Raw genomic sequence first — 25,140 nt, 5'->3', positions numbered from 1 at the left:
CTACAAGCAGATCTTGTGCAAAAAGGAAACCTTATGAAACAAAATCCTAAAAATACAACCGAGGACCATTGAGCAGCTAGAATTCCCCATCAGACAAGAACGCGACCATATTCCTCTCCTAAAACCTCACTGATTAGTCTCCTCGCCTTCTAGATATTTACCGACTGAAGAGAGGATGCCACACAATGGCTGACTTTTTTGTGTAAATTTTTCTAACTTTCACCTTCTTACATGTTCTGTTGTGAATAAAATCTGGTTCTATGAGGTTTCCAATTCTTTGCCTTCTTATTTTCTTGACATTTTACTCAACTTTTTTTGGGATCGGGGTTGTATAAAAGGATTAAAGACTTTCATAGGAAGTCATTGTTCATGCAATTCCATTTTGGATGTTCAGTAACAAGCCGATGAACAGACTACGTGGCTTACGACTGATTAGAGTCCTCTTCTGCCAAATGACAGTACTGAGACGTCTCTTCTAAGGCACATATGTTTATACTACGCGTTTTCCTTCTCTCTTTATTAACCGCTCTTTCCTTCTTGCTGACATGGCTCCCCGGCCTCCATGATTACTTCCATAAGCTGTGTAAAGTCTCCCTCAGTTAGACTTATGCCCGAGTCTTTTGGAGAAGAATCCTGACATACATTCTGTTCTTTGGTTCCTCCTTCATAGTTTACATCTGGTTGCCCATGAGAGAGCCTGGAAGCGGCCCTTTGCAAATTTGGGGAGTTCATAGGAGAGAATGAAAAGATTGGTCGTGATGTCTTATGAATTGGGGTATGCAACGGATCGGGTGATGCCAGAGATTGGTTTCCTTGGTGTAATGCAGAGAAGCGCTGGCCTCGTTGTAACCTTCTAGATAGCGGTAGAGGACTCTGCACATGTTGGTCAGTTGTTTTCAGTGAGTGAGTACTTTCAGCACCATCCATGATGGCTTCCTTTTGCTCCTCCATGCTTCCTAGTGGCCAGACAAAGCATTCTTTAGAATCCGGAGATAAGCTTGTTGTTTCATCTGCATTTTCATTAGATGTTCCCATCTTCTTACTCCTTTGTGTGTGACAGAGGTTTGGAGTTCCATGGACGGGATATCGAGGACAGTATGCTGGACCTCCATTAAGTGGTGTTTGAGGAGCACTATAAAATCCTGGCCTCTCATAGAAAGGGGTAGACATGAAAACATTGAGATCTCGAAGGGCCTCACCACTCCTATTTGCCGTATCTCGGTGGGGAAAATGTGGGAGTCCTGTAGGAACCCCACTCCTTCTTCTCATTAGCAAGCTCAGTCGTGAGTTGGACCGTGGTGGGCTTGGGGAGTGAACGCCCAGTAGACGGCCGAGTGGCCCAATTAATGGTGTGGAGTGGTTGGCCTCTTCATTTTCATTTATTTGTTCGAGTGGAGGGAACTCCAGATCCTCCTTTTGTAAACTGTAAGATAAATGTAGATCAGTAAAATATTTAGTATAACGTTCTAATTCATCATAAGTTTTAATAGTTTTGAGATTTTCTTGCATACTGTTGTCTATAACTTCTGGTTCTAATGCACTACGCAAGATTTTCAAGCCAAGTACCCCCCCTGTGAAAAAAAGTTCTAGTTCCCTGTGACCAGATCCACTTTCCAACCTCAAGACACGTAATGTGCCAAGCAAATTCTTTTTCTTATGGGGGCACCTGAGGCAGGCACACACTAAAACTTCTATGGGTCTATAAGGTTCGAAACAGCTTTGTATTCATCATATCATAGATCAAAAGATATTTGTGTATCCAGCACAGGGTACCCACTTGTGTAGAGGAGACCATGCCCCCCTATCCCTGACCTGATGCGTGGTCGTGTCGCCAGGCCGTGAGTGAACGATACATAGATGACATCCGTGTGCCACCCCTGTCTCTGCCGCTCTATTGGTTGAGGTCAGTGAGCATGGGCTGCTAAACGGATATGAATAGGACCTGTCCTATCCTGGTTTGGGTTCCCCTAGCTTCCCAGGAGCCTCAGAACCTGAGCGCTCACTAAATCTACTACTTCCAGAATTGTCGTTCCCAGCCATGCCATGTACCTCCTGAGACTGCAAGGCGTACCCCCTGGGATAACATACCGTAGGCTGAGAACCTTTGGTCTAGGTCAGGGGCGTAACTAGGAATGGCGGGGCCCCGTGGCGAACTTTTGACATGCCCCCCCCCAACCGACACTGACGTCGAAGACCTCGACCGGCCCCCTCCTCCGCACTCTATTATGTCCCTTAGTGGCCCCTGCACACACTATTATCCCCAATAGTGTCCCCTGCACACAGCATTATACCCCACAGTGGACACCCATAAACAATTATTATACTCTGGGGTCTTTTCAGACCCCAGAGTATAATAATCGGAGACCCGGGAGAATAAAAACATAAAAAATTACTGTTTCTTACCTGTCCCCTGGCTTCTATGCTGTCTTATCCGCTGCCATCCTTCTTCTATGACGTCGGACGTCACATGACCCGAGAAGCAGGCCGGGTTCATGTGACGTCAGAGACGTCAGACAAGTAGGACGGAGGCCTGGCAGGATCGTGGAGAGGTAAGTAGCATGTTTTTTACGTTCCCTTACCTCTCCCGGTCCGCTGATCATTATACTCGGGGGTCTGCAAAGACCCCTGAGTATAATGATAATATTTGTAGAGCCCGCGGCGTCACTTACCAATCCCGGCCCAGCCAGGATCGGCAAGTAAATAGGGCCCGTAATGGCCTATTAAAAAAAAAAAAAAAAACGCAGCGGTAGTGGCTGTCACCGGGCCCCCTAATGGCCCAGGCCCAATGGCAGATGCCTCTACGGTAGTTACGCCCCTGCTTATGGCCATATGTTTGCAGCTCTCATGATCAAAGGAGACATGAATACGCGCTCACCTCTCCAGCCACATTGGCCACAAGACAGATGTAATACAAACGCTCTTCCCAGAGGTGAGACCCACATCTGATGGACTTTTATGGGATATCCTATGGATTTTCATATGCCACAAGTGCAACGCAGTGCCAGATTTCATAACCTTGTACTAGCCCTGGTACCTTAGTGGGTCCAAAGGCCCACTGCTTGCATAGTTGCATAGAATACTGGTATTATTTCAGCATGGCTCTAAGTAGGTAGAAGGCCCCTATTTCAGATTTTGGTTCGGGGCCCTAGAGCTTCAAGGCATAGCTCTGTCGGGAAACTGTGGTTAACAATGGAATAAAATGACATATGACAAGCGAATTCAATGTAACTTTCCATTCATGAGACAAATGCAGATGTTATGAGCCCACGGGGACTGAGAACTGATAGCTCGCCACAAGCTAAATGCCTTCCTGTTCGGTCCTTGGGGGATAAGAAGGAAAATCTACCCCCTTATAGTAGCTACAGTGAAAAATATGTTAAAATGGCTGACAAGGGTATTATTGTCGTGGCATATGGTACTTTGGTGTATATTTTTATGTCAGATAAGGTGCGGGGGGAGCACTGATATGGAGGGCATACAAAATTTGCTCATACATGTTAGATTAATGTTGGCTGAATCCGCTGATTTCGACAGGGCTGGACATCATCTGATATTTCTGAATCTCTCTCATTGGAAGATATTCAGGGACAGAAGACTTATTCGACTTATTTCAACAGTCTTGACCCTTTTATTCACAAGAAGATAAGAGGCCACCAAAGGTTTTACTATGCTCTTCAAGTGGAGGATACCTTCATGCTCATCTGAACCGAGTGTGCATGTATATCGTGGGGTCAGGGGGACTAGTGGTCAGACAGCAGCTACTGTGTGTAAAGTGTATGCTCAGCTTTATTTAGATTCTCAGTTTTGCCAAGATCTTTCTTAGCTTAAAGGGGATATCCAGGATAAAATTCTACTTTAACATTAAACTAAACACCCTCTCTGGCCTAACTTCTAACTTACTCACTTTATTAAAAATGCACACTTACCCATATTACTGGGGTGGTCATATGACCGCCCCAGGCACATTTTCTAATTACCCATTTCTGGAAACAGACCGACACCAAAATTATCCGCCCCCGGTCATACTTACCTGTCTTCATGTCCGAATCTTCTGCGCATGAAATTTCACTTCCTTCAATGGGGCCGGTTCCTCCTCTTCTTGATGTCTGCTGGCCTCCAACGCCTGCGCAATGGAGCCTGAGTGTCGGCATTCTGGCACAACGGCTCTATTGCGCAGGTGCCGGCAGATGTGAAAAATGGGAAAGAAGGAGTCGGCCTCCCACACCTGCGCAATAGAGCCGGAGTACCACTCTATTGCGCGAAGAGGAGAACGACAGAAAGAAGTCATCTCCCATGCCCAGAAGTTACGGACAGGAAGACAGGTAAGTATGATAGGGTGTGGGTTGGATGAGTTAGTTAGGTAGGGCTAGTAGTCCGCCGGCTAGATAGGCAAACAGGAAGGGGGTGTTACAGAGGAGAGGGTCCATCAGCACCCACTCTATGTTTATCCTCCATCAGCACCCGTCCTTTGCCTAGATCTGCAGGTGTACATAGAACTTTGTAATATACAAAGTTCATCTTTAGATTTTACCTTCCTTGCAGTTGTTGCTCTTTACCTTATATCAAAAGCAGAACCCATGAATGATGGTCTCCGAGTCTCCACTGTAGAAGCAGTATATGGGGGTTGAGGATCGGAATCATTCCAGTATATATCCTTTTCCAGCGGAGGAAGATTTTGGTGCATTTCATCCACTGCTAGAAGAGACACCTGATGGCGGAGATCAATGAATGATCAATCAAAATATAGTCACATAACTGAATTAGTGAACTAGGAGGCGCCTATAAAATCCTAACCTGTATATACTCATATCATATAAGACACTTATGTTGTATCCTATAGATGTTCTATACACATCATAAATATCAGCCGGACTCATAGATTGGTCAGCCGGTCATGTGCAGACTTTGGAAAAGCTACTACAATATTTTTGGACGGAACTTTTATCATTGTTATCATGTTATCATTTTTACCTGAAAATTTCTGTCAATTAACCAATTAGCCTCAAAGTCGTCATCGTCTTGTCCGAAGGGGTTAATTAGCTGCTCGGCCACCTGGAAGACACACAAGGCTACTTGTAGGCATGCCATATCTTCATTTGTCTACGCGGAAAATATTGCGGCCTACCGCAGACTTACCTTCAACCAGCCAGCATAGAAAAAGAACTGCAAGAGGGTAAACACTGGGACATAGAGGTCTAGATCTTGTCCCGGATATCCCCTCTGAGGGTCCAGGAACTGACGGCCAATGAGGCAAGCCAAAAAAAAGCTGTATACAGCCACAGTGACCACCTAAAGTGGAGGGAGAAATGAATATGTAGGTTATATAGAAATGGCTGATTTCCTCCAAAAATAGCTCTACACCTGTCCATGAGATGTGTCTGGTATCACAGTTCAACTCTAATAAAGTGAATGAATCTGAGATGCAGTACCACACACAACCTATGGACTGGTGTGGCACTATGGCGCATGTGTTTTCCTGCAAAATAACCAATTTATGAAGAACCAAGGCTAGAAGTAAGCTCTTTGAGAGGCAATATACTTTGGTTAAAGTAGCTTGAAAGAAAGCCTATTACATGAGCAATACTGTAAGCAACATGTCTTTGGCTTAAGATTAAAGGGGTTGTCAAGAAATTTGGTTTTGTGGCCCTAAGGTGATCAGCTATATGGGGCTGCTTCCTACAACCATACTATACACAAAATGGGTCCTGAAGTAGTTGGCTCCAGTTCCCACATAATGGCCGAATACTGGTGCTACAGGTCAGTTCCCATTGACTTCAGTGACAGCTTAGCTACAGTACTAGTGTCCAACACTATACAAGAACCAGAGCCAATTGCTTCAGCACTTTGTTGAATATAGTACAGGCATTGCAAGGGGCCCCTGTACAGCTGATCAGAGTGGGGAAAGCGTTTTGGCCCCCCAGTGATCAAATATTTATTGTAATCCTAAGCATAGGATAAAAAGGCTAGTTTATAGCATCTGTGAATGGGCACCACTCCACTGATTCCAGCACGGTTGGAATTTTCTCTCTAGCCTCCACCATTCCTGAGCAACAAGTGCTGATTGTTTTGGTGCTATTTCAGCTCTGTAATGTCAGAAGGGTGGGGTCAGGCAGGGGGTGTGATTCAGAGCTCCAATCAGAGGCAGCCAGGGTCAGAGCTCAGAATCACACCCCTTGTCTGACACTGCCCTCCTGAGCCCAAATAGAATATCAGGCACCAAAACTAACATCATTGATTGCTCAGGAATGGTGAGGATGAGACAAAAAATTCTAACTGCACCAAAATCAGCGGAGCAACCGCTATTAACTGAGGTAAAGAGCTGGACTTCTTGGAGTTGGTTACAGGTCTGAAAGGCCGAAAAATAAAGATGGATGTGATAGTGAACGCACCTGAGTGTATACTAGAGGAATACTGATCCAGTCATATCCGAACAATCTCCCACACTGTGTACGCAGAGAGTTCAGCTCCTGAGATAATGAAGAGGTGAAAATGTCATCAACATGGTTAAATTGTGTAGTAGGAAACCGCAGATCATGAACACACAGTATGTTTCTGATGAGAGGCTCCAGTTCTGTTACCTCTCCGCTTCTCCTGTACCATATCACAGCAATAGAACTGGCCACATGCTGCAGCGTGATCCAGACAAGGAAAGCAAGTGTCCGGATCACACTGCAGCATGTGGCCAGTTCTGGTGCTGTGATACTACTCAGGACTAGCTCAGCAGCGGATACACCATTAGTACATGCAGGGGCTGCAGATCGCTGCTTGTTGCTTAGCTCTGAGCAGCTTCCTGTGCCGCCCCTCCCCCTCAGCATCGCAGTGTGAGGGGAGACATCCTGTGCGATTAGCTGCTTTACCACTGCCAGACAGAGCTGCAGATGAGCCTTCTTCCATGTCCTGGGCACCCAGCAAGTCACCCAAATGTGAGTATATATTATTGTGTAAAATATGTATAGATGTTTATATTTGTGTACGTTATGTGTTTTATATAGTGTGTGTGTGTGTGTGTATGTGGTATATGAATGTATGTGTGTGAATGGATGTGTATATGTGTGCGTATGTACAGCATATCAATGTCTCTCTATCTATCTATCTATCTATATCCTATCTATCTATCTATCTATCTCCTATCTATCTATCTATCTATCTATCTATCTATCTATCTATCTATCTCCTGTCTATCTATCTATATCCTATCTATCTATCTATCTATCTATCTATCTATCTATCTCCTATCTATCTATCTATCTATCTATCTATCTATCTATCTATCTATCTATCCAGTGTCGGACTGGGGTGTCTAGGGCCCACCAGTGGAATTATTTCTAGGGGCCCACCATCAGGATCCCTGCAAACCAGCAATACCAAGACAGGGCGGTTGAAGGTAATAACATATCAGGAGCCATGCTGCTCTCCCGCCATACGATGTGCAACACTGCACTACCTAAACTTATTGCCACATATTGTATGGAAAGTGAACAGCGTGGCTCCTAGAAATGTTAGCATTACCTATAGCTGCGCTGTCCTGGAACAGCTGATCTGCAGAGGTCCAGGCTGTTGTGTCATCACAGATGTAATATTGATGGTCTATCCCAAGGACAGACCATCAATATTACAAAAATGGATAAACCCTTTAAAGGGATTCTACCACTAAAACACTTTTTTTTCTAGTTACCACGTCGGAATAGCCTTTAAAAAGGCTATTCGTCTCTTACCTGTGGAAGTGCTCTCCGCCACGCCGTTCGTTCAAAATACCGGTTTGTACCGGTATGCTAATTAGTTCTCTCACAGCGATGGGGGCGTCCCCATCGCAGGAGCAGCGATGGGGGCGTCCCCATTGCAGCTCGAAAACCGACCGCAGCGCCGCCTCTCTGGTCTTCGGTGTCCTCCCCTTGCCTCTTCAGCGTCTGTCGGACGCCTGCGCAGTATGCTCTCTGTTCCGCGAAGCTTGCCGAACGTACTGCGCATGCGCGAAAGTGCGGCGCCCGCACTATGGCTGGGACCGCACTTTCACGCATGCGCAGTACGTTCGACAAGCTTCGCCGAACAGAGAGCATACTGCGCAGGCGTCCGACAGACGCTGAAGAGGCAAGGGGAGGACACCGAAGACCAGAGAGGCGGCGCTGCGGTCGGTTTTCGAGCTGCAATGGGGACGCCCCCATCGCTGCTCCTGCGATGGGGACGCCCCCATCGCTGCGAGAGAACTAATTAGCATACCGGTACAAACCGGTATTTTGAACGAACGGCGCGGCGGAGAGCACTTCCACAGGTAAGAGACGAATAGCCTTTTTAAAGGCTATTCCGACGTGGTAACTAGAAAAAAAAGTGTTTTAGTGGTAGAATCCTTTTAAAGATTTGTCCAGGAATTGGAGCGACCCATGTGCTGGGAGGGAGGTGTAAAATAAAAAATAAAAAGCTCCTTCACCTGTTCCTGTTGCTCCGTTGTCCGCTGCCAGTGTCCATTCAGTCTCGCGCCGGTGCCTCCATGCTGGGAGTCCTGCACCTCATGGGACCACTGAAACCAATTAGGTCTCATTTCTGGAAATCCTGTATCTAACAGACACAGGCGGGAACAGCGGAGTGCTGGGGACAAAAGCTCAATGAAAACACTGTGGAAAAAAATATTTTGAGATTCACTGCAATTTTTTCCCACAATGTTTTTTTAGCTGCATCTCGCTGTTGTGCCTAATCCTTAAAGAAGACCTTTCACCATCTGGGGCACATGAGTTTTAATACACCGCTAGAAAGCCAAGAGTGCCCTGAATTCAGCGCACTATTGGCTTTCACGTTCTGTGCCGGTACCGTAGATCTTCATCGTCAGAAGTGCGTTATGACAGTCAGTCAGGAACGCCCTTCCTTACAGTAGCGTCTATAGCACTGTACTGTGAGATATCTATCTATCTATCTATCTATCTATCTATCTATCTATCTATCTATCTCCTATCTATCTATCTATCTATCTATCTATCTCCTATCTATCTATCTATCTATCTATCTATCTATCTATCTATCTCCTATCTATCTATCTATCTATCTATCTATCTATCTATCTATCTCCCTCCTATCTATCTATCTATCTATCTATCTATCTATCTATATCCTATCTATCTAGCTATCTATCTATCCATCTATCTATCTATCTATCTATCTATCTATCTATCTATCCATCTATCTCCTATCTATCTATCTATCTATCTATCTATCTATCTCCTATCTATCTATCTATCTATCTATCTATCTATCTTCAATCTATCTATCTCCTATCTATCTATCTATCTATCTATCTATCTATCTATCTATCTATCTATCTCCTATCTATCTATCTATCTATCTATCTATCTATCTATCTATCTCCTATCTATCTATCTATCTATCTATCTCCTATCTATCTATCTATCTATCTATCTATCTATCTATCTCCTATCTATCTATCTATCTATCTATCTATCTATCTATATCCTATCTATCTATCTATCTATCTCCCTCCTATCTATCTATCTATCTATCTATCTATCTCCTATCTATCTATCTATCTATCTATCTATCTATCTATCTATATCATATCTATCTATCTATCTAGCTATCTATCCATCTATCTATCTATCTATCTATCTATCTATCTATCCTTCTATCTCCTATCTATCTATCTATCTATCTATCTCCTATCTATCTATCTATCTATCTATCTATCTTCAATCTATCTATCTCCTATCTATCTATCTATCTATCTATCTATCTATCTTCTATCTATCTATCTATCTATCTATCTATCTTCAATCTATCTATCTCCTATCTATCTATCTATCTATCTATCTATCTATATCCTATCTATCTATCTATCTATCCATCCATCCATCTATCTATCTATCTATCTATCTATCTATCTATCTATCTATCTATCTCCTATCTATCTATCTATCTATCTCCTATCTATCTATCTATCTATCTATCTATCTCCTATCTATCTATCTCCTATCTATTCAGTTGGGGGGGGGGGGGGCGTCTTTTGATCGTCCGCCTCAGGCAGCAGGAAGGCTAGGTTCACCACTGTAGTAGACCCTCTGAGGGTCCATGAACGCCTAACAGAAGCCGTCTACAGCCACAGTGACCACCTAAAGTGGGGGTGAAAGATTAAAACGTTAAATAAATATGTAGGGCATTTGGTGCAGCCAGCGGGCGTTAGTATCATGGGTAGGTATTAGGGATATTATGAAGTTCTCTTCACATCTGTCATAGAAGCAGAACAATGAAAATAATAGAATTGCTGATTCCGGACATGATAGATACCAATGGTACCTGATGGACTGGGATCGATGATCTGGTGGGGCGTGGTGGTTGTCCTATTTTGTAGGGGATTTTTGATGGAATATGCAAAGCAAATGTGACCAGAGCCTAACGTGATAAAAAGCAGCTTGATGGTGTGGAGAACCAGTATGGTCTTTATGATGGTCCTGTAGCAAGAATGGTGGCATCCATAATCTAAGGAATTTTACTGATCAATAGCAGATTATAAATTCTATATTCACAACTGGACTGATCTGCATGAATTTATAGAGAAAACATCAAAACTAGATTTTGTGGACTTGTTTCTGCATTGTGTGGGGAAGGTAGCTTGGTAACAGCAATGGTGCGGACCCAAATTGTCAGAGACAGGGACACAAAATCAGTAGCAAACAGGTTTATTCAGAATAAACAGCAAAATAAATAAATCTTCACTTCAGGCACAATATGAGCAAAATAAAATATAGCCTTAACTTCAGGCAAAAGAAAGTCAAACAAAACCCTGCTTGTCCGAGCACTAACTAATCAATAAAGTACTACCTGTACGCGTGGCTTACTACCAACCACACGAATAAACAAAAATAGCGCAATACAGTCTCACCAGACTCACAATGTTTCAGGACAGACCCAGGCACCTCCTCTCGCTCCCAGGATCTGCCCCGAAGTGCAGGCTCTGTAGCCTTTTTTGGTCCATTAACAAACCCAGGACCCACATTTGGGCTGAGGCCTACTCAAGACCTGCCCTGAACCACACATAGGTCAGAAACCTGGGGCTGATATATTAAGACAGTGATTAAGACCTCTGGTCACACTTTCTGAAGAGAAATACATAATGTGCCCTCTTACTTTGAGGATGAGAGTCAACACAACGCTGTCTCGTATCCGCCCCTCAGTCCTGGCTGTTACCGCTAGGTTAGCAAACCAAACACATGGAATCCAGAATTTGTTATGAGGAGAAGAAACAGCTTCAAATTTCATATGTTCCGCCGGTGTCATGAAGCCTGGTGACCAAAAAGGAAAAGAAACAAAACGATTATTTTATGCCCAGAAGTTTACAAGCCAAGGAGTCAGTCCATATAACTGGCTAAGGAAGAATTCTTGTTGCAAAAAACTTCCATACTCCGTCTTCTTCATGGTTTTGTTTCCCTTCTATACGCATGGAAACTTCCACCTTCCATCTTGGAAGCTAGAACGTGGCCGTAACATAGAGATGATGGTCTACAATGTGATCATTGTATTCAGACAGATGGATATGGAAAGAAGCTTCATATGGAATTGGAAGGAGCTTTGCGTGACATTAAATGGACCATTGTGAGATCTTCCACTGGGCCCTGTTATGTCTATGGACATCTTATGATCTAATCCATAAAACTGCATATTCGCCAGATTCAGTCTGCGGTTTACCGTATCTATCTCGCACCATACCTAGATACTTACCAGCGTTCACTACATGCTGCAGGGTAGGAAATCTCTTATAAACAGCAGTACTAATTGAACGTAGTATAAGAACTCCAGAAAGACTGGCGTAACGCATAAGTGTCCGGCGTATCATCCGCCCTCGTTCATCTGTACCATGCACATTACTGGACACCAAGCACATGAGGCGGTCTAACCAGGGCACGCTCTCATACTGGGCCCACCATCGGGAAACCACCAAAGTGACATAAAAACCTGAAGACAAAGCAAGAACAGACCTGAATTCAGTTGGAAACCTTAAAAGTGGCATAATCCTAACAAAAATGATATTAATCATGGCATATTAGACGTTCATAATGTGTACAAAATATTACTAAAGTATGGAAATCATATCCGATATTAATTGTAAGGCCCAATTCACATTTGCGCATGGGTTTCCATTCAGGGAGTCTGCATGGGGACCCCCCAATTGGAAACGTAATCTACATAAAAAACGGTTGCCTTAGGAAACCCACAGACCACATAGACTATAATGGGGTCCGTGTGGTTTCCGCACAAAAAATGCAGAGAGATAAATGCTGCTTACAGCGCTTTTCTTCCTGCATTTTTCATGTGAAAAGGGGAACAGAATGACCCAAACGCAGATGTGAACCAGGCCTTAGGTCTCGTTCACATCTGCATTGGTAAGTCCGCATGGGGACCCCCTGAACGGACTACCAAAGGCATTGGCAAGACTAGACTACAGACTATAATGGGGTCCATGTGCTTTCCACACTGTCTCCTCACGAGCCATGCGGACAGGAAAGTAGATTGTGAACTACTTTCTGTCCACCATGCGGAAAGCACACGGACCCCATTATAGTCTACGGGGTCCGTGTGCTTTCACTGTACACTTCTTGCCAATGCGTTCAGTAGTCCATTCAGGGGGGCCCCCTTGTGAACTCCTTCGAACGGATTACCGACGCAGACGTGAATGAGGCCTTAGACTCATTATAGCTATCAATACCATTACAGTGAAGAACAACACACCTTTGTATACTGTGTATGTCACTTTTGTAGTTTTTATAGGATGGATATATGGATGACATACAGGGGCACCCCTCTTAAGGGTGCATTCACACGGAGTAACGTGCCGTGTGACCTGGCACGTATACGCCGTGTGAGATTTTGAGCGCCGTATACGCAGCCGCAAAATCACGACTGCAAAATAACGCGCCGTATACGATCCAGGCTCCCATTGAAATCAATGGGAGCGTATACGGCGCTCAAAATCTCACACGGCGTATACGTGCCAGGTTACGCGGCACGTTACTCCGTGTGAATGCACCCTAAGTCCTATGGCAGACCCAGCATGCCCATGTGTTACACAAGCTGCCGTTTTCCTGAATGGCTGCCATGTTATTCTACATTTCCCTCGCTACGGACCTTTCAAGGTCAAGGCTTTCCCTAGCGAGAGACACACGACCTTCATTGATTCATTGAAGGTCATTGATCTGCTGGATATATTAAAGGAAAGGATTGTGATAGTGAAAATGCCGCTTTAATATATACCAGATTTTAGTTGTTTTTTTATTGTCCCAAGGTATGTATGTGTAATAGTACATTCATTCATTGGAACCAGGACAATAAACATACAAAACCCGCAGCCCTGACCTGTAAATATTCTTTCACATTGTTGAACATAGCTAAGAACTTTTAATCTGATTATAAACTTGTTTAAAGCTCTGATGCATGTGTAGGCCGCAGTGTTTACCGGTGAGCCATGGCTTACGCAAGATTGTAATGACTAGGACATGTGTGATAATATAATGCCAGCCATAATAGGGTTAAAGTGGAGATCAGAATCTATGGAAAGGAAAGAACAGGGGTTAACCTAAAGCAATAATCTGATTACAGGGACACAGGGATTAGGTGTAATCTTACATAACTAAATGTATTGAGTGAGGTCCGTATAGTGTATACCCCTTTTCTGCTCTCATCTAATCTATAGGATATAAGCAGAAAAGTATTTCGCCGGCAGTCACGCCATGTCCTGCGCCACCTAGCCTTGTGTTATTCCCATTGTTTGGCTCCATTACAGAAGCAGAATAAGACTCTATGTAAAAAACGAACGCAACCGATGGTCATCCGTTTACATAGACATTAGAGATGAGTGAACACTGTTCGGATCAGCCGTTCCGAACAACACGCTCCCATAGAAATTAATGGAAGCAGCCGGCATGGCGACCGGCCGCCGGCAAAGTGTACGTGCCAGGTGCTTCCATTCATTTCTATGGGAGCGTGCTGTTCGGAACGGCTGATCCGAACAGTGTTCGCTCATCTCTAATAGACATCAATGTAAAAAAAAAACTGATGTGTTGTTCTCCTTTTTTTTAGGACACAAATACGTAGTATATCATATTTTTTGTGTCTGTCCCAAAAAATTGGCCATCCATTAATGTAAACAACCACTGCCATAATGAAAGAGCTGGGAGGCAGGGGTCCGGACGGCAGGCAGCCACAGTATAGGTTCGGACCGCAGTCCGTCTGTTGAGTATCCCGGGGTCCCAGGATCCTTACCTAGGACAAATGATACCGGGATCAGCTCTGCATAGTTGTTGCAGTACAAGGCCAACTTCTCGAAGTAAATCCTCTGCTGTTCATTAAGAAGGAGCCTGTAGTACAGATGGAGAGAAGTAACTGAATGGTGACCAATGGTATACTTATGGGTCATTATTCAGTGCTGGGAACAAATTGACTTTTATAGAATCACTCTGGGGCTTTGTCTTATTGTTACCTAAGTTTGGATACTACATTAGATATAGGATAGTACAATAAATTATCTGTGCAGTTCTATGAGCTCCAGTCCGGGTTCACCATTACAGCACATGGCGCGCAGTCTTACTACCCAATTCCTACAGCCTCTGCTTTGTAGACTGGAAGACTTATATCAAGTCTTATTGGCTTTTACTTCTGTCCTGTCCATCAGATGTTGTAGGAGTCAGGTAGTCAGACTGTGAGACACGTGATGTCAAGACCCAAACTGGAGCTGATAATACTGGAAACAGTCAGTGGTCGGATGATTGACTTGGCTAACCTATGCCTCATGTCCTAGAGCCTGATGCCCTATGCTCAATGTCCTGTGCCCCATGTCCTAGAGCCCGATGCCCTATGCTCAATGTCCTGTGCCCCATGTCCAACACCCCATGTCCTATGCCCCATGTCCAACACCCCATGTCCTATACCCTATGTCCTATGCCCCATGTCTTATGCCCCATGTTCTATGCCCGATGTCCTATGCCCAATGTCCTACACCCCATGTCCTACACCCAATGTCCTATGCCACATGTCTTATGCCACATGTCTTATGCCACATGTTCTATGCCTGATGTCCTATGCCCAATGTCCTACACCCCATGTCCTATGCCCCATGTCCTACACCCAATGTCCTATACTCCATGTCCTATGCCCCAGAATATATTAGAAGAACTGCATGTACTGTATGTAGTAGACATACATATCAGGGGAGATCGAGCTGCCAGGTCCTCCTTAATCTATAACATGGAACTTCCCTTCAACCAACGCAGAAAATCCTCTTCCATTCCCACACAAGAGTAAATATTGTAGTAGTGACCTAATAAATGTGAATCATAGACCGGACATTAGAGATTGCGGGGTTGAGACTGTTCATGTGTTGTTCTCTGTGTCACTAATCCTAATTATTACATGGCTGATAATTTACCAAGAATTAAAGGTTACAAGGAACAGAAACCATCATCTGATATTGGGCAATTGAGTCATCCAAACATAACTCATATCACGCTCATATCTCATAATAACAGATGTGAATCATTCACAATAACAAATGTATATATAGCCGCATTACCCCCCTATATTAGACTGTATGGACTCAAACAGAGCCTCGTACTGGGTAACACCATAAGCCCTTCTTGTAAATCATATACAGTATCATACACATCGTGGATCAAAGATCTTTCATAAAAAAAGTGGAATCTTTTATCCAACTATGAAAAATATACATGCATGTTTGGCTTGGCTGAGCATGCATATTTCCTGTATAGGGAAAGGAGAGAAAATCGCTGTCAGACATCTTTGGCATTCTATCTCCCCAAAGACAAAAACATTGACATGTTGAAATCCATCATGCCCAATTCTTCTTTCACTTTACATCTGCCATTGGGGGACAAGTTGGGAAGCCCCATATACATTACAACGTGCTGAAATTGGCATGTTCAGTATACATACAAATTCTCCCCTTGTAGAAGTGTTAGTCGCTTATTTTGTCCGTTAAGAAAGTTATGTAAACGAAGAAAAGAGAAATCTAAATCCCATCAATAGTTGGTGTGACCACTGCTCTTTGGAGGAGGAGCCTGGAAGTGATGATCCGGCCCCCACGGAGCCCTGATCTCAACATCATCCATCTGTCTGGGATGACATGAAGACACAGAAGGATTGGAGCAAGCCTAGATCCACAGAAGATCAGTGCTTAGTTCTCAAAGATGGTGGGAACCACTTTCATGCCGAGTTCCTTTTGTGCGCTACTGTATACTAAAACCATAGCAAAAACCTCCAAAAAACTTCAGTCAGTACAATCTTACGCGTAAGGAATCAATCTACACAATACGTCACGTGTTATATGTAGGCAAGTACCTGTAGGTGACGCTGATCATGAAGTAGAGGCCAACGAAGATAAGGAACTCTCGGTAGAGTAATTTGTAGATGCTTCCTCGCCATCGGAGAAGTAACCTGGAGAAGGTTCCCAGTTTGGCATCCGCCACACGATTACTGTATGTGACCGTCATGTGTATAGGTGTTGCTACATCTTGTATAGATAGAAAAAGCATAAAACATAGATAACATGGTCTGATACATACAATTATTCTTGTTTTAACATAACGTCTTGCAAGTTCACTAAGGAATGACACAAGAACAGACACCTGACGCTTGTTCTTAAAGGACATACCTAGGCATACCTAGTGTCTTTTCGAGACTCTATGGCATGTCCTAAAAATAAGCAAAAAGACAGAAGGAACCTGGTCTCGCTGTGTTTACTAGATTGTAATATTATTTTTGAGAAGACTAAATTAAGATACTTGAGAATTGAGCAAACATCTAATGGAAAAATCCTGAAGGAAGCCAAGTAAATAGTACAAAACTGGGTTTTTCCACTACTCCTCACTGCCTGCCTTAAAAACAACCGGCTATCCAGGGCTATCCATAATGGAGAACAGGACTTGGCTTTGAAAACCAATGGTAGCAGAAATTAAAAAAAATAAAAAAATACCCGTATATACTCGAGTATAAGCCGTATTTTTCAGCACAGTTTTTGTGCTGAATAAGCCCCCCTCGGCTTATACTCTAGTCAAGCAAAAAAAAAATAATAATTTTTTTTTCTTTGGGAGGGGGTGTCTACGACCACCTGCAATAGTAATGTATAGAATCTTCCATAAAATAGTGAAAAAAGAAGAAGCTTAAAAAAAAAAAATATAATAAAAAAAATAAAGTAAATAAAAGTTCTAAATTACTGAATCCTAAATACCCTATACACAGCCAGGCTGAAAAAAAACAAAAAACAAAACAGTCCTCAAGCTCAGGGAAGGGGCAGACAGACAACCAAAACACCCGCTCCCCTTCCCCAGCATCTACTGCACCCAAAAACTCTGACCATTTTAATTTTTGAAATTTTCCAGCAGCTGCTGCATTTCCCCCCCTCGGCTTATACTCGAGTCAATAAGTTTTCCCAGTTTTTTGTGGTAAAATTAGGGGCCTTGGCTTATATTCGGGTCGGCTTATACTCGAGTACATACGGTAATTAAAATTAAATTTACTAAATTGAGACATTCCCCTTTAAAAAAAAAAAAATCATAGAATTACTGTTTATCCCATTTCCTCAAAAAAAACAATAAAAATAATAAAAATCAATCGTGGTCTTGAAATGTGGCTATGCATAAATCATTTGAAAATTCTAGAAACCAAGGCAAAATTTTCCTACAATCATCCAATCCAGAGAGATAAGAAAAGAGAGTCAAACAGGAGATCACTGGGTCCACCATTGACCATATAGGCACCATCTCCATGAAAAACCGGGATAGTCTATTACTTATGACCTGACGTGATGTGTCATAATTTTTGACAAAGGTCCATTAATATCTTCATATCTCATAGTCAATGGTGGATACTCATAGGTCAAGTAGTGAGTTACCTATTACTTACCAGCCTCCGCTCAGACTTCATGTCCTACTTGTTCCCGTCTTCACCCATTGAGCTCTATAGCAAAAATAACCAAATCTGTTCCGTGATCGTGTGATCCCATAATCCCCCCTTACAGTGTTCACTTTGTTGTCCCTATAACTAACCACCCCCGGCGCACAGTTGTGGGCTTAGTGTGCGCAGATCCTGGCACCGCTTTCTCTGGTCCAACGTAAACTGTTTGCTCTTTAAATCTTTTCCTGTTTGGATTTTCATGGAGATTAATAGCATCCGAATCAAAAGACTCCATAATATGGAAAATGGGGATAAAGACGTCCTAAGTGGTGAAGTATAAAGACATCTTTTCCCGGCTAAGATCGCCTGAAAGGACAAATGATGTGATTCGGAAGTGAACAGAATCATAATGTGAATAATTAAGTATATCATGTCAAGTACTGATAATGCAAAGTTATGGGAAACGATCAGCCATAACATTAAAGCCACGGACAGGCGTTGGGAATATCAAGTGGAACATTGGAAAATGCTGATAATGGGGCTGTGAAACCATAGGCTGACCAGAGTGCCTATTCTGACCCATGTCCAGCTCCAAAAACATCTACAATGTTCGTATGTGGATCACAACTGGACCAAGGAGCAATGGCAGAAGGTGGTCTAACCTGATAACTCACACTTTCTTATATATATGTGGATGACTAGGTATGTCCTTTGCTTGGGATGTACTATAAGAAGTCCATGTGATGCTCTGGATAATGTTCTGCTAGGAAACCTTGGGTCCTGGTGTTCATGTGGATGTTACTTAGACATGTACCACCTACCAAAGCTTTGTTGCATACCAAGTGTTGACATTGTGGAAGGGTATCCCCAATTGGAAGGGGCTTCTTTTATCAGGATATCCAGGATAACCCACCTTGCCACACTGAAACTTGCTCAGAAATGGTTTGAGGAACCAAACAGCTCAAGGTGTTGACTTGGCCTTCAAATTCTCCAGATCTTAGTATTATTGAACAACGGTAAAATGTGCTAGAAATGCAAGTCCAAACCATGGAGGGTCTACCATGGAGATATGGGATCTACTAATACCTGATGTTCTTCTTAATGTAGATAAAAGCCTATTGAAGGTTCTCCATCAGCATTGGGACCATCTGTGATCGGAAGCAATGAGCAATGCATGGAGAAATCTGAAAGAGTTCACTTTCCCGGCAGTGCCCAATGAAACTAATAGTCAGTCCATACAATGAAGGATGGTGCCGGGCTCCCCAGACTGATAAATGTTTCTTGTGGCTCCCCTCTATTCTGTTCATAGATGAGGGAACAATGACAACAGGTTTGCCATTACGTAAAGTCATTGCATCTACTAGGACTGTGATGGGGAACCTATGGCATGGATGCAAGAGGTGGCACTCAGAGCCCTCTCTGTGGGCACCCATCTGTGGAGTATACTGTGTGGGGGCCACTGTGTAGCAAATTGTACTGTGTGGGGGCCACTTTGCAGCAGATTATACTGTGTTGGGGCCACTGTGGAGCACATTGTACTGTGTGGGGGCCACTGTGGAGCAGATTATACTGTGTGGGGAGCGCTGTGGAGCACATTTGACTGTGTGGGGATTCCTTTGAAGCAGATTTTACTATGTGGGGGTCACTATGGAGCAGATTGGACTGTGTGGGGGCCACAGTGGGGCAGATTGGACTGTGTGGGGTCCCTTCACTTCACTATTTATATCACACAGTATCTGTTTTATAGCAGACATGTGATATTATTACAGGTCATAAGATCTACAAAAAAATAAAGTTACATAACGCAGATTTACTTTTTGTGGATTTTATTTAAAGGGTTACTTAAAGGGTGAATTCACCTCAGTCAGAGATCTACGTGTTTGATGCCAAACACTTAGGTACTTCCCAAAAACTTAGGTACTTTCAGAGAATAATAGGTCACGCCAAACCAAACAAAGTTTTTGCAGTAAATTTGTAAAATTGGATAGTCCAGAGCAATTTTATGTAAGGTAAAATATTCCATTGCTGGTCTGAAAACTTTTTTCAAGGGAGAGAATAATTGAAGGCAAAATTTTGGGTGTTTACTTGACCTTTTATGGCTCAGGAAGATCGGCAAAGGAAAATGTAGTTTGCAGTTGTGGAACTCCTATGGCGATTTTTGACCCATTGCCCAAACCACTTGACCATGACTATGCAAATCAGCTTTAAGTTGCGCATATGCAACATCTTATCCCTATGATCTAGAATGCTGCCTATCTATCCCTATGCAACCATTGTCTGAAGAGGGAATATATCAGTTTAAAACTAAATTTCAGACCCCACTAAGATCTAAGCTTGACAGGTTTTTTTTAAGGTGCAGTTGGAATTTTCTCTCTAGCCCCCACCATTCCTGAGCGATCACTGCTGTTAGTTTTGGTGCCTGATATACTATTTAGATCTGTACTGTCAGGAGGACGGTGTCAGGCAGGAGCTGACAAGGGGTGAGATTCTGAGCTCTGGCTGCCTCTGATTGGAGCTCTGAATCACACCCCCTGCCTGGCTCCGCCCTTTTTAAATAGTATCAGGCACCAAAACTAACTACACATATTGTTTGGGAATGGCGGGGGCTAGAGAAGAAATTCCAACTGTGCTGGAATCAATGGAGTAGCAACTATTAACAGAGGCTAAGAAATTGGAATTGATGGACATCGCGAAAGGTTCTCTTTAAAAATGACAGTTGCATGCTCAAAAAATCAAGAGGGGGAGGATATCACAAAACTTGTACTAATAGAAATCTTTTCAGCCAGAAGATCCTTCGACATGATTTTCAAATGTTGGCCTATTTTGGCCAAAATAAGGACTTTGCTACAGCAAACATGGAACTGGCAGCACATTTTGAGTTATTTTACAATTTTGCATCCAACAGTATAATTCTCATCCCAAGTAAACACCTCGCCATTTATTCATGTTTTCTGATTAAACATTAAGGGTCAATATGATGTAAAGGAACGGTTCCCAGATGAGTGTCCTCTGACCATTGGTATTGTAAGATTAGGATATTTGGATATGGGCAGAGGTAGGATTCCTTGGTGCAAAACAAATCTTTTGGGGTGAGGGAGGAGACACTGCACACCAAAATTTTTAAGGTGGAGAGGAGGAGGAAATTTTCAGACCATGACCCCTTTACCGCAAAATTGCCCCCTTTTGGATCCCCCACACTATCTTCTGTCTCTTAGAATGTTCCTTGTCCCCCACATTAAGGTTCCCCTTACATAAATTATATCCCCTTATCATACTTCCCAACCGTCCTGATTTCTGCGGGACATTCACGATTCCGGTGACGTGTCCCGCGGTCCCGGTTGGTGGGAGGTATGTCCCGATTTCAACTCAGATCTGCGTCCAGAGGAACACATACGCGGCTAAAGCAAGGAGCTGACACAGTTCAGCTCCTTGCTTCGCTGCTGCACGCCGCCTACTGGCTGTGTAGACGCGATGTGATGACGTCACATCGCGTCTACAACTGTGTGCGAGTGAGAGAGAGGCGCGGAGAGAGCAGCGGGGGAGCGAGGAGAAGGTAAGTGTAATGTGTACTGAGGTGGAACATGAAACTGGGGGCAGATGAAGGAGAGGATAGCATGACACTGGGGGCAGAGATGTGGGGACATGAATCTGGGGGCAGAGATGTGGAGACATGAATCTGGGGGCAGAGATGGAGAGGACATGAATCTGGGGGCAGAGATGGAGGGGACAGGAATCTGGGGGCAGAGATGGAGAGGACATGAATCTGGGGGCAGAGATGGGGGACATGAATCTGGGGGCAGAGATGTGGGGACATGAATCTGGGGGCAGAGATGGAGGGGACATGAATCTGGGGACAGAGATGTGGGGACATGAATCTGGGGGCAGAGATGGGGGACATGAATCTGGGGGCAGAGATGGAGGGAACATGAAACTGGGGGCAGAGATGGAGGGACATGAATCTGGGGGCAGATGAAGGATGTATATGAAACTGGGGGAGAGATAGAGGGGGGACATATCATTTACGGATGACTGTAGGAGGATTATACTGTGTGTGGGCACAATTTTTTTTTATGAGAATGGGCGGAGTCAACACAACGTGGGCGGGGCTAAATTTGCTACGCACACCGCACATTTTGTCCCTCTTTCGGTTCTTCAAAAGTTGGGAGGTATGCCTTATAATAAAGGGGAATATGTTGTGGTTTAATGCAGACTTTCCTCATAGACATCAATGGAGAAAATCTAGGGAGCAGGGACTGCATACAGGGGCACCATGATCACAGTCATGACAATGATCGGGGAAAGCTTGACAACTCTCACTAGCGCTTCTTTTTAGAAAAAAATCTGTAATTGTGACGGAGGCAAACATGAATAGTACGGGGTGCATTTCAGACAAAGGCCACCTGAGGGCAGTAGAATGTTGTACTGAATCTGTTGTATACAGCGCTGCAGTTTGTCAGTTTACCTATCCTATACTGGGATATCAGACATACAGTATACTTCTATCTTATACACATAGTAACATCTATAGGAAGGGATCCAGTAATCTCTCTACCCCGATAATGTTCTGCGAGCTGAGGTTCACATCTGTCTTGGAGTCCGCCGCAAATTCCGTCTAAAATCAGCTGAGAGAAAAGTCTTGCAAGGAGGACTTCTGTCTCCGATGGTTTCAGTATAAACTTGAGAGATACTGGTGGACCCCATAGACTATAACGGGGATGTCAGCAGTTAACCGCTGGTTTTTTAGCAGTCGGGCGTGAGTCTTTCTGGTTCCCATGCGGACATGAACGATGGGAGGGAAGAGCTAAGATGTTTTTTTTAACCGGACACAAAGTCCTGCATGTCCAACTTTGTGTCCAGTGACCCACAGCCCACATGAAAATGGCCGCTTACACAGCTTACTTTGTAAGCGACCATTTTTCTTGTGGAATGCAGTCTGCTCTGCCCGAGGTCTAGACGTTTGAACCCAGCTCTGGAAGAAGACGTGCAGAGAGGCCGTTCCAGAAGAAGTTGGAGGCATTGCTGGAGATTTCTCTCGCAGTATTGGGCCCGCCCCCAGTGCAGCGAGAGAACTCATTTGCATACAAAAGAAAACCGGGATTTCTACCGAACGGCGGCGCGGAGAAGACATCTAAAGGTAGGAAAAGAATAGCCTCTCTTAAGGCTATTCCTACGTATGATTGAGAAAAACTGTGATTTTAAGGGATAGAATCCCTTTAATCTTACAATGATCGCGGGGAGACGGTTTCACATACCCCAACACATACTGACCCCGGAGTATAACGTTTGAAGGGCCAGGGGAGAAGTAATGAGGAGTGCGCCGGAGCCCAGGATGGGTAAGTAACAGTGTTGTTTATGTTTGTATCCCTCCCTGGATCTCCAATCATTATACTCTGGAGTCTGAAAACCCCCCCAAAGTATAATAATTGTTCAGGGGTGGTCCACTATGGGGCATAATACTGTGCAAGGGCCACTATGGGGGATAATACTGTGTGCAGGGGCCACTATGTGGCATAATACTGTGTGCAGGGGTCACTATGGGGCATAATACTGTGCAAGGGCCACTATGGGGCATAATACTGTATGCAGGGGCCACTATGGGGTATAATACTGTGCAAGGGTCTCTATGGGGCATAATACTGTGCAGGGGCCACTATGGGGCATAATACTGTGTGCAGGGGCCACTATGGGACATAATACTGTGTGCAGGGGCCACTATGTGGCATAATACTGTGTGCAAGGGCCACTATGTGGCATAATACTGTGTGCAGGGGTCACTATGGGGATAATACTGTGTGCAGGGGCCACTATGGCGCATAATACTGTGTGCAGGGGCCACTATGGGACATAATACTGTGTGCAGGGGTCACTATGGGGGATAATATTGTGTGCAGGGGCCACTAAGGGGCATAATACTGTGTGCAGGGGCCACTATGGGGCATAATATTGTGTGCAGGGGCCACTATGGGGCATATTACTGTGTACAGGGGCCACTATGGGGCATAATACTGTGTGCAGGGACCACTATGGGGCATAATACTGTGTGCAGGGGCTACTATGGGGCATAATATTGTGTGCAGGGGCCACTATGGGGCATAATACTGTGTGCAGGGGCCACTATGGGGCATAATATTGTGTGCAGGGGCCACTATGGGGCATAATACTGTGTGCAGGGACCACTATGGGGCATAATATTGTGTGCAGGGGCCACTATGGGGCATAATACTGTGTGCAGGGGCCACTATGGGGCATAATACTGTGCAAGGGCCACTATGGGGGATAATACTGTGTGCAGGGGCCACTATGGGGCATAATACTGTGTGCAGGGGTCACTATGGGGCATAATACTGTGCAAGGGCCACTATGGGGCAAAATACTGTGTGCAGGGGCCACTATGGGGTATAATACTGTGCAAGGGTCTCTATGGGGCATAATACTGTGCAGGGGCCACTATGGGGCATAATACTGTGTGCAGGGGCCACTATGGGGCATAATACTGTGTGCAGGGGCCACTATGGGACATAATACTGTGTGCAGGGGCCACTATGGGGCATAATACTGTGCAAGGGCCACTATGGGGGATAATACTGTGTGCAGGGGCCACTATGGGGCATAATATTGTGTGCAGGGGCCACTATGGGGCATAATACTGTGTGCAGGGACCACTATGGGGCATAATATTGTGTGCAGGGGCCACTATGGGGCATAATACTGTGTGCAGGGGCCACTATGGGGCATAATACTGTGCAAGGGCCACTATGGGGGATAATACTGTGTGCAGGGGCCACTATGGGGCATAATACTGTGTGCAGGGGTCACTATGGGGCATAATACTGTGCAAGGGCCACTATGGGGCATAATACTGTGTGCAGGGGCCACTATGGGGTATAATACTGTGCAAGGGTCTCTATGGGGCATAATACTGTGCAGGGGCCACTATGGGGCATAATACTGTGTGCAGGGGCCACTATGGGGCATAATACTGTGTGCAGGGGCCACTATGGGACATAATACTGTGTGCAGGGGCCACTATGGGGCATAATACTGTGTGCAGGGGCCACTATGGGGCATAATACTGTGTGCAGGGGCCACTATGGGGCATAATACTGTGCAAGGGCCACTATGGGGGATAATACTGTGTGCAGGGGCCACTATGGGGCATAATACTGTGTGCAGGGGTCACTATGGGGCATAATACTGTGCAAGGGCCACTATGGGGCATAATACTGTGTGCAGGGGCCA

At 44.4% G+C, this 25,140-nt stretch overlaps 1 protein-coding gene across 1 annotated transcript; it reads right to left on the bottom strand.

Annotated features, from left to right (window-relative positions):
* Positions 1–515: 515 nt before the first annotated feature.
* BEST1 (bestrophin 1) lies at positions 516–18,003 on the bottom strand. The gene is made up of 10 exons (XM_075281350.1): positions 17,911–18,003; positions 16,348–16,519; positions 14,257–14,351; positions 11,719–11,952; positions 11,128–11,282; positions 6,390–6,467; positions 5,137–5,289; positions 4,972–5,052; positions 4,557–4,708; positions 516–1,423 (listed from the first exon to the last, which is right to left on the bottom strand). The coding sequence occupies exons 2-10, from the start codon at positions 16,497–16,499 to the stop codon at positions 520–522; spliced, it is 2,004 nt and encodes a 667-aa protein (XP_075137451.1). The 5' UTR covers positions 16,500–16,519; positions 17,911–18,003; the 3' UTR covers positions 516–519.
* Positions 18,004–25,140: the final 7,137 nt, after the last annotated feature.

This window comes from Leptodactylus fuscus, chromosome 7, assembly GCF_031893055.1.
Source record: "Leptodactylus fuscus isolate aLepFus1 chromosome 7, aLepFus1.hap2, whole genome shotgun sequence".
NCBI classification, from domain to species: Eukaryota; Metazoa; Chordata; class Amphibia; order Anura; family Leptodactylidae; genus Leptodactylus; species Leptodactylus fuscus.
The sequence above is the reverse complement of the archived record's forward strand: the minus strand, read 5'-3'. Positions and strand labels throughout refer to the sequence as shown.

Coding starts and splice junctions, on each gene's coding strand:
- BEST1 (XM_075281350.1), bottom strand. CDS start 16,499: ATGACGGTCACATACAGTAATCGTGTGGCGGATGCCAAACTGGGAACC. Junction 14,352..16,347: donor ATGATCAGCGTCACCTACAG/GTACTTGCCTAC, acceptor TCTGTACTACAG/GCTCCTTCTTAATGAACAGC. Junction 4,709..4,971: donor TAATTGACAGAAATTTTCAG/GTAAAAATGATA, acceptor CTCCGCCATCAG/GTGTCTCTTCTAGCAGTGGA.